The 11,364-nt window shown below is 30.6% G+C and overlaps 1 protein-coding gene across 1 annotated transcript; it reads right to left on the reverse strand.

Annotated features, from left to right (window-relative positions):
- Positions 1-5,512: 5,512 nt before the first annotated feature.
- LOC137816923 (agamous-like MADS-box protein AGL80) lies at positions 5,513-6,269 on the reverse strand. The gene is made up of 2 exons (XM_068620098.1): positions 6,191-6,269; positions 5,513-6,060 (listed from the first exon to the last, which is right to left on the reverse strand). The coding sequence occupies exons 1-2, from the start codon at positions 6,267-6,269 to the stop codon at positions 5,513-5,515; spliced, it is 627 nt and encodes a 208-aa protein (XP_068476199.1).
- Between the last annotated feature and the right edge of the window lie 5,095 nt (positions 6,270-11,364).

Consider the following 11,364-nt stretch of genomic DNA (forward strand, 5'->3'; position numbering starts at 1 on the left):
ATACAGTGTAAGTTATGGGAATTACTTCACTTCAATCCACTTTATATCTAAAAATGTTATTACTTTATTATAATATAATATTTTATTAGATAGTTATTTTTCACTATTAAGGTATGAAATAAACTTTATTCTTAAATTATTAATTATTCAGTCAATTCATGAAGTTTGTACAATTTATATTTTTTATTATTAAAAATTCAATTCGTTAATTTTTGAAGGGATAAACTACCAATTTAGTAATTAAAAGAATAAAAAAATGAATTAATTATTAAATAAATAAAAAGTTTAATAATTTAAGTTTGGCAAAACTATTATGTCTATTTTAAATAACAAATTTGACACTAAATGGAGTACCAACTTCTTAAGCTATAATACTTCATTATAAATTATAATTCTTTTAATGTAAGACTTCATCATGGACTTGTAATTTAAATGGATCTTATTCAATATCAATTAGGATCCTAATAGTTGTTATAAAGAGTCTTTTCTAAAATAATTTGTACTTTCGAATATGTTATCAAAAAATTTATAGGAAAAAAGAAATAGTTAACCTTTAATAGCATGTTTTTTATCACTTCATTGGAAAGTTTGATAATTCTATGCACCATTTGCATAAGTTTGACTTCTACTTCTTCTATCTTTGAGAGTATAGGTAAGAGTATTAGATTAATGTTAAGTTCTCTATCAAGTAATGCCTAATCCCTAGAGTATGTATGAATTGACTAAATGTCTCCTTCAACTTTGTTTAACACAAGTGTTGCTAAGGGACTCCATTATTTTGATTAAAGTATTGTTGTCAACCACCTCTTTTTATTTTCTAGGGTTGTTGTATTTGAAGAGACTATTATTTTTGTTTTACCTTCTGAGACTAAGGTATTGTTCTCATCCTCCTATTTTCTCATTTCCTCTTGGTTTTCCTTTAAATATATCTTCATTTCCTAAATAATTTATCTTCTATTGAACCATTACTCATGAAATAATCCTTGAACATGTACCCAAGGCAAAAGAAACTAATAGAGTAATTAGTTATGTCATGTCTAAGTCAAAGTTCTTGTCAAAGCCTAGAACAATTCCTCTCCTTGATATCCCATATAATGTATACATCTACCCTTGACTTTAACTATGGTCACCCTCACCTTCCCTTCCTTTAAAAACTTAAACATAATTATATCATTTGTGTGGAAAATAGGAAAAACACAATAAAAGATGGTTAAATTGTGTTTTAATTAGTTTTTAAAACTTTTTTTCATAAATAACATCTAATGATAAATATGTTTTGATAACAATATATTAGACAAAGGATTTTGCATTTAATAGAGTACAAGAGACACAATTTTGTAGCTCAATTGATTTACTTGGTTGAAATATTTTAAACATGTATTCTCTACTCTCCTTCTAAAGTTAATACAAACGACAATAAAACACAATGTAAAAGGGAAAGAAGAAATACATATGGTATTTTATACTTGTTCGAATGGCCATGCAGATTACATACAAACTCTCAATCGACAAATTAAGTTTCACTAGGTAGATTAATGCTACAAAGTACAATACGAGTATTCTTTGAGCTCGTAGCCACTCATGACTAACACATTGAGTATTGTTTGGACTCATAGTTACTCCTGACTAACCCACTCCTAGCTAGCCCCTTGGTTATTGTTTCAGCTTCCAACCACTTATGGCTTACCAAGTTCAAGTATTCTTTCTACAAGCCACTTAATATCCCTTCATTCTTCCTCTATGTTGTTTACGAAATCTGGTTCTTTGGCGGTTATAATTGATAGTTTTTTTTTTTTTCAATTCCATCTTTATTACAGAACCGTACATGAGATTTTCACCTCGTACGGCTCCTTGTGAATGAAGTAATTCAAATATCTATATCTATATAGATTTAAATTCAATCTAATCGGCAATGAAATGTGGTTATATTCTCATGTCGATCATGTACAACAAGTTAGGAAAAATCACATTGATGACATATGTTGAAGATGGTTGCTGCCCCTTCAAGATTGTGTTTGATGAAGACTTCTATGTACATTTCATGTGAATTTTGCTTTGCTTTAAGTGTGTCTTAGGTAGTGCTTAGAGGTTGTCTAAGAGTGGGTTTTTTGCTGAGTAACTCACCTCATAACCACTGGCCATGTGATAAGAACAAGCATAAGTTTTCTTAAACTGTTTTTCACATGTTTGACAAAAAACATGTTTACTGCATAAAAATAAATCTGTTCTTTCCTAAATAAACAGATTCTTTTTTACACTGATGCCTTGGCTAAGTCTTGTGAAAATTAGATTTTGTGCATCATGTATTTTGACTAAGTCTTCTATCTTTCAAAATGACTGTGTTTCAAATAGTTAAGCTTTTCTGTTTTCCTTTTGAAAAATAAATTTGTTCATCTGTAAATGAATAGATTCTTTTTGTCTCTGGTGCCATATCTAACTTAAACGTTTTTCAGTTTTATCTCTGCACCAGAATGGTTGACTAAGTCTCCTCACTTAACAAATTCTCTAACTGCTTTTGAAAATAAATCTGTTCATATTATTTTCAATCTGTTCATTTTATAACAGCTTTAACTGTTTTTCAAAATTATGTTATAAGTTGGTTTTCTATAAAATGAAAACTTGTTTCTGGTTTAAACATCGTTCATACATTTGCAAAAACAAGTTTTGACAGCAGAGAATTAAAAGTTTACAAAGGATTAACATTTGTTCTTCAAAGATTTCGAAAATCACAAAGTGTTTGTTCTTGGTTTGGTTCCAAAAGCTTGGTGTGAGGTGCTGCTACTGTTCTAGCAATCTTGCCTACTGGTTTAAGGCAGATCTTTGTATCCTTAATCAGGTGTAGTCGTTTCACTTCTCATTTCTTGTAATAGTTTGGTTGAACACTTTTCTTGATAGGTTTTCTTGAAGAGTGTGTGTGAGCTGAAATAGGTTTTTTCAGCAAGAGTACCTAAGTTCTTGTGGGTTTCAAGAACAGTGGGAATTGTGTTTGTTTGTATTGTGATTTAGTGAATTTCACCTTGGTTTTAGGTGAAGACTGGATGTAGCTCAGTTGAGTGAACCAGTATAACTGCCCTGTGTTCATTCTCTCTTAATCTCTGCAATTAAGTTTCTGCATAATTGATAAAACAGCAAAGAAATAAATCTGTTCAATCAATAATAAATCTGTTCTTTCTGGGCTCAGTTCATACTGTTCTTAATTTCTGAAAAAGTTGTTTGATTCTGATAAGAACATATAAAATTTGTTAAAAGCCACTGGAACAGATTGACTGTGATAGGTTGCTCAAGAAATTGTCAAAGCTATTAATTGAACCTTAAACAATTGCTTAAAATTGAAGCTTGCTGTTCTGTGATTCATTGTTCTTAATTTCTGGAAAACTGTTTGATATCAAGAAGAACACTCATAGTTTGTTAAAAGCCACTAGAACAGGTTGATTGTAAAGGTTACTCAATTAATTGGCATGCTATCAATTGAACCTTAATCACTTGCTTGAAATTGAAGCTTACTGTTTTGTGTTTCACTGGTTTTCGTTCTAATATCAGTGTGTGTGCATCTGGAAAATCTATCTGCATAATCTTGTGATTAACCTTGCTGCATAAACGCTTTTTAAACAAAAAACAGTGCTGAAATAAATCTGTTCATTTTCACATAAATCGATTTATTTTCTGTAAACTGTGTTAAACACTGTTTATGCGAGAAAGTTTTAAAAGGTCAATTCACCCCCCTCTTGAACTTTGGCACTATTAAACCCAACAACATATACCCTTTTCTACGTATATAGAAGAGGATTGAAGAGAAGAAGATCGACCTTAAAAAACAAAATCCTACAAATATGTTTAAGAAGCTACTTCCCTAGAACAAGTTCATGCATCGTCTGAACTTTGTTAAATTTTGATTGTTGGGAGTAATTCCAAGTGAAAGAGATTGCAATCTAAAATGAATTTTCTACATCTTGATGTATTAAACTCTTTCAGTAGGTAGATCATCTAGTTAAACGAGTTTTTAGGAGTATACAATTTGATATAACAATAAAACATTTGGTGTCAAGTAATCATTATATTAATTAGTTATATATTTATACTCTAATGATTGTCTCATTCTTTTTAATGGCGATTCGTATATACTCCAATTAGACATAGTTGAGATACAATTAGATGCACAATCTTGCATAATAGAAAACAATGAGTAAGTAAGTAAGTAGTTTCAGTACTGAGCTAAAAAACAATGAGTAAGTAAGTAAGTAGTTTCAGTCTTAGAAACGGTGTACCTTTACCAGGGATCTCAACTCCTTTTTATAGACTGCTTTTAGGTTACCTCATTGTAACAACCCCTCTGTCACGAGAACCCTATCTCGAGTGAAAGTGGGCTTGATGGAAAAGCATTAGGTTACGTTGTTATACAATCTTAGTGTAACAACCGCAAAGAATCTTCATTCTTGGAGTGCACATTCGTAACAACATGGCTGTCAGGGTACCAACTCATGTATCAGCATTATGGGTCCTATTTGTCACTGTAGGCGTCTTTAGGGGATATTTGCTTGTGCTAGACCCAAATGTACTATACACACCACATGCACTTTCTTACTGACTAGGCCTTTCATATATACGGGTTTCAACACACGCATCTTAGGGGACCACCTACGTGACCCATTATCTTGACCAGACTACCGAGTCGACCAGCTCCACACATATGTCGATGTTGATGTTCGATGCCGATGTCTAGTCCAGTACAAATACAAATTGTGCAATAGAAATAACCAGTTTAATTAAAATTGTCTCGAATAAAAACGCATTTTAAACCTAATTACTATGAAAGAATTATATTATTTGGATAACTTCCCTAATATAAATCAATCACATCAAGAGTTGTATACAACTTTTATGATTGTTAAAGTATCATTTCTCAATATATATTTTTTTTTTTACTTTTGGAAGAATTATCCTATTTGGATATCTAATTAAATGTAGTCCATATTTCTTTTTATACTTTTGGTCTTTGAAACATTAACAAATTTTAAAATTGGTTTCTAAAAATATGTATTTATTTTTCGTCTCTATCGTTATCTTGTTTTTTAGGTGATTATTTAAATATTTTAAATTTTTTTGTTACTAATTTTTTTTATTATAATAACCTATATGTTTTCCATCATATGGTGGTATATTATGTAAAATTACAAAAATGACAAAAATTATATACAAAATAAAAGAAATTATATATACAAGTGAAGAAAACTTTATTACCCGAAATAAAACACTTTTACATTTTTAAAAAAAAAAATGTTATATATCTATTTCTTCCTTTCAAAACATATAAATAGTGTCAATAATGTATACTAACGTAGATCCTTAAAATGTATGGATGAAGACTCAAAATTTCTTTGGCATTATTCAAAGTGTCTAAGACTAGACACCTTAAAAGACAAAAGATATGACAATTAAACATTGGTTCAAATAAAAAAGACTCTTCAAACTTTAGTGAAAAGAAGATTCAACCACTTGGAATATCAACCTCACCCTATGGTTTTATCTCATCACCATTGTCATTGATAAGGTCCATAGACAAAACATCATTTTGAATGGCCTCTACATTGGTCTCATACCCTTTGACATGATTCACAAATGAACTCATGGTTTCTCCTCCATTGTCAACAAAAGGTTTCACCTTTTGGGCTTGGCTTATACTGATATAGTTTTCTATTTTCTCCAAGTTTTGATCAATCAAGTTTGAGATATCATTGAGATCAATCATTCTTGAATTGTCAAAATTGTTCTTAGCATTGAGGTATTGAAACATGAGAAGGGTCACCTCCTTCTTCCTTATTTCATTCCTCAATTTCCTCAGTTGTGCTTGGGCTTTGATGATCCTCTGCCTCAAAAAGCTCTCTTGACACAACTTTTTCTTGCCTTTCTCCAGTTCAGACACTCCCCTAAGCCTGGAAAGAACACTCTGGACTCCACTTTCAGATGGCCAAACCTCTGGCTGAGGATTATCTGGAGTGTAAATTATAGCACATGCTTCAATCCCACAAAGGATGTTGATTTCATTAATCTTCTTCACTAAACCTGTTTAGAAACATTGTAAGATCCATAAAGAGAATTAAGAGAAACTGATAAAGCAATAGAAGTTGAAATTTCATTAGAAGGCCAACAATGCATGGTTTAAAAGAATTAAAAAGAGAAAACATTTTCAAACCATTTTTCCTTTTGCTTAGTGTTGTCTTCCTCTTTGAATCATTCTTTATATATGTCAGATCCACCTTCTTCCTTGTCATGACAGTGATAAAAAAAGACAGATAAGAGCAAGAAAGAAATTTTGAAAGTGCTAATTCAGTGTGTGTCTCTCATTCTCAATGTTGTTTTATTTATACAAGTAATTTTGAGGTGTGACTTGATTGATTTTATGGAAAGTGTCATAGAGACATTTATTTTGGACTCACATACCAAATTTGTGCATTGACTTAGCACAAAAATGAGTAATTAAATCCATGTATATAATAATTAATTAGAAGCATTTACAATAAAATATTTCTTAAATGAGTTACCATAGGAAGAAAATAAATTAAATATCATATTTTTTTATTGTCTTCTTAAGAAGAGAACATACAAATTAAAAATATAATTAATATATGTTGAAGGGTAAACAGTCATTTTAATCTTGGAAAGATGTATTGTCATATTAATCTTGAAGTGATAAAATTTAAATAATTGCAATTTTGTCACTTTACTCCCTAATCTTAGCTACTTAATTTAACTTTAGTCCTTAAAAATTTAACTAAATATTATCATTTTAATCCCTGAATAAGCTACTTTTATCATACTAGTCATGCTTTTTTTTTTAATTTTAAATTAATCTGATTGTTAACTTTTACACTTTTGAAGGATTTTCTTAGATACAGAGACCTATTTGTTGCTTTTATTTCCTTCTCGCCTGCATGTGCATGAATAGTACGTTGAATTAGTATTTTTGTAAGTACACAATGGAAGAGATAATAAACAATTATTGTATTATTACCTATGAATTAGTTCCTATCATTTTTTAAATACCTAACTTTTTGTCCTAGTTTTGTGTTATATGTAATGATTAAAGGGTAAATAATAAATTTAATCATAAAAAGAACGTAAATTTATTTTATTTCTAAATGTGTAAAATAATACAATTTAGTCCCAAAAATTTGCAACTTAATGTTAAATTAGTCCTTAAGAATTCAAATGATGGTCATGGTTCATAATATTACAAAGACATAATGGTCTCTAGAAAATTTAGCAACAGAAAATTATCTCTACACATTTTACATATGCAAGGACTAAATATTAATCTTCTTTCATTTAGGAACGAAATTGTTTTAGGAATCAAAATGACCATTTACCTAAAATTAAATGTTGAATCATATACGTTTTAGGATGTGCATTAAAAGCTTTTTTCTAATTTAGTTTATATAATTGTGTTCAAAGAATTAATAAATATACAATTAATGGACTATTATTTTAAATATAATTTGTCTGTTCTCTAAATATTTAATATAAAATAATAATTAATTAATAATTCAGTATATAGAATTTGTGTTAATTGCATTAATATTAGCATTTTAAAATAGAAAATTTTATCATTGAACTCTAATGATAATATAGAGAGAATTTGCAAACCATAATGGTAATTTTTTTTATCGGTATTTCGCGAAAGCGTGCTAACAATCTCTTATAACCTCTTTTACTAATGTGTTATGAACACCTAATCACATAATTTGACTATAAAATTTTGTTACAATATATATAAAAGTTTTGTTGATAAAATATATATGTAGACATGTATGAGTGTTATGTATTCAAGTGATATTCAATTTAGTGATAGTTTGTAAATTTTTTTAATTGTTTTTCATAACATAGATCAATTACATTTTTTAAAAAATATTGATATATTTAAAATGATCTACTAATGTTTAAGGAGAAGCTAATGAAAGTAGGGATGTTATCTCAAAACATGGAAATTCCGTATTACACCTCCATATTATGATCCATGTTATTTATTTATGTGAACCAATGTGATCCTTGATGAATTTAGTTAAGATAAAAGTAACACAAAGTATAAATTATCAAATTTAATTTATAATTATCTAAATTCATATTATTTTCATTTAAATGAATTTATTTCAATCCAAATCTATATATTTAGATTTTATAAATCCAATCCATTTAATAAATTTGGATTGAATAAAATTTTGGATCTTAAAAATTCAAAATCAAGATTAGTAATTCTAGAAATATAATAGCTATATTATGATTTTTTTAAAGACAAAATCCTTGTTTATTTATATACATATATATATATATATTAAATTAAATTATTTTACAATCATTAAAATTATAATATCAAAATAATATATATAAATAAATTATAGATGTTTAATTAATATTGTTAATAAAAATAGGATGTTAAAAAAAGTTATTGAATAAAAATATATATAAATATATACAGTTATTTTATTTATATTAAGTAAAAAGTATATTACTGGTTAAATTACGTACTTAACAGAATTAATTACCTTAACTTGAACTTCTTTTCACTACCAGAATAATAAGATTTAGCTGCAACAGAAAACGTGGGTTATACTATTTGCGTAGGTTAAGCCTACAAAAAATGAAGAAAAAAAAAATAGTGTCCATCAAACACATGAAAAATCCACATTACAAGAAGAAAAGTAATTAGTTTCCACATATTCGTGGGGGCCAAATGTGGACGCATTTTTCATCGACCAAACCCACGCAAAACGAATGCAAACTTAAAAAAAATAAAAAATTATAATAATAAAATTTTAAATTTTTGAAGGTTTAGCCCACGCTATGCTTTTGAAGCTAAGTCCTCGCTATGCCTTTGAAGCTAAGTTCCCGCTACTTAAACGTTTTGAAGGTTCAGCCCACACTATGATTTTAAAATTAAAAATAATAAAATTATAATTAATTTATTTCAAAACTTCTAGTTGTTGAAAGGTGTTGAACTCGAATATGAGTCAAAGAGCCCACAAAACTGCTGAGCGGACATTTCTTCCTCCACTCCTTCTTCTTCTTCTTCCTCCACTCCACAAAACTCCGTGACGATGACCGTGCTTCGACCGTGAACGTGCGACCATGAACATTCATCCTCCACTCCTTCTTCTTCTTTGATCATGACCGTGCTTAGACCGTGAACGTGCAACCGTGAACGATGAGTTTCACATTTCTTCCTCCATTCCTTCTTCTTCTTTGACGACCGTTAATGAGTAACCCTAGGTTCTTGATGTAGGTTTCCCAAATACTTGCTTTTTCTTACAATTATGATGTTGATTTGTGTAACCCTAGGATGATTTTTCTTCTTACATGTTGATTTAAGAGGATGCTAAGTTCTCGAATGATTTTGATGCTAAGTTCCTTGTAGGTCATTGATAGAGGACTGTGAATATCTTAGCTTTGTGAAGTTGGATTTTAGCAGGATGGTCCTTTAAGTGGATTTTAGCAAGATGGTCCTTTAAGTGGATTTTAGCAGGATGGTCCTTAGTTTTCTAGTAGTGGAAGCATAGTTGAATCTCTAATGTCATTATATTATTGACCACCCGAATACAAATAGTCTTTTACCTGACATGTTACGAATAATTTGTGTAAAAAGGGTATAAGTGAATACACATTGGATTACTGAGGGAGTTAGGAGTAACAGTGGTCCTTTGCGTTATTCGAATTGTCTGTGGTAGGCAGCAAGAATCAAATTCCCCTCAACACCTTTCGAAAATGATTTCTGCTATTTTAATATACCTTCTAAAGTTTGATTGCACTCCAACATTTTTTCAGTTTCCACGAAGTTTCAATAATTGATGCTAGCTAACTACCATGGCAATTCAGAGTTTTTGTCCCAAAGCACATTCACAAAAGTAGAAAAAGGGTGTGTGTACTATACATTCATTCATTCATTGACCCTTCTCCATCACACTTCCAAGCACCAAGTGTAAAGAAAAAGCTGCTAGATATCTATGATAACAAGAGCCCTGTGAGATCACAAATTATTATATATGTAAATTGAAAAGATGTTCATGTTGTCAAGTAAAGGGTGGTGGAAATTCAGTTGTATGATATCAGCTAATAATTTCTCCTTTGTGTCAGATATTAATTGTTGCTTACATTATATATTACATGATGGAGCATGCATTTACATTGTCTTTACTGAAAAGGGACATGAATTTCTCTTTTGTCTCAGCAGAAGGTGTAAATGATTGCATGTTTCGAACATAGCCAGAGGGTGCCCTTTTTTCATACACCCCAGAGGCATGAGGATATGTCACCACATGTTGTGGAACATAGGGCCAAAACTCAACTCTTTTCTTCCCAGTTCTCTTTACCTATTCAACACCTTGTTTGGATCAACACAACTATTCATTGTCACCCTGCTTTGCTTTCGGTTTATCTCCACAGATTTACGTAATGCTACAACACATATCTCAAAAGCTTAAGATTTATATGTTAAGTACTAAAATGTTCTTTACGAAAGCATGAATATTGCACATGTGCAGCAGACCTTGAATTGAAATTCAACTTTAAGAGGATAAGAATTCAAATCTCAAAACCCATTAGGGTTAACTTAGTGGTATGAGGAGTTTAGTAGATAGTTAGTGAGAGATTTTAGGTCAGCCACGATTGCTGAAAACATTATTCAACACATTATATATGCAAGGTATCTATTTGTGTTGAAGGTGATGTGAAGGTATTGTGGATGGATGGAGATGATGGAAGACCAAAAGCTGACTGAATGGGAAGACCAAAGTTAGTCAGTAAGGGGTATTGAATTGCAGTAGGTCTCAACAATGCTTCTGGTGAGTAATGGGGTGTATATTGTCCTATTTTTGGTGTTTTGTAGCTGCTGGTTGGGATGGTTGGGGTTCTGGTTTTGGTTGCTATGTGGGACGGTTTTTGTGGATGGATGGAGATGATGGAAGACCAAAAGCTGACTGAAGGGGAAAACCAAAGTTAGTCAATAAGGGGTATTGAATTGCAGTAAGTCTCAACAATGCTTATGGTGAGTAATGGGGTGTATATTGTCTTGTTTTTGGTGTTTTGTAGCTGCTGGTTGGGGTTCTGGTTTTGGTTGCTGTGTGGGAAGGTTTTTGTGGATGGATGGAGATGATGGAAGACCAAAAGCTGACTGAAGGGGAAGACCAAAGTTAGTCAGTGATGGATATCCACCAGGAGAGGATTTTGTTAATGAAGGAAGAGGATTTTCACCTACACATTTGAAGTTCTTCCTTCTAGTCTTCTCACAAATTAAAAGAAGTCAAAGAGAAGATCAAGCCTAAAGATAAAGAAGTCTACAAACTCTCAAATAATAGGCTTCATATTAAATATCTCTCT

This window comes from Phaseolus vulgaris, unplaced genomic scaffold (genome assembly GCF_000499845.2).
Source record: "Phaseolus vulgaris cultivar G19833 unplaced genomic scaffold, P. vulgaris v2.0 scaffold_13, whole genome shotgun sequence".
Lineage (NCBI taxonomy): Eukaryota > Viridiplantae > Streptophyta > Magnoliopsida > Fabales > Fabaceae > Phaseolus > Phaseolus vulgaris.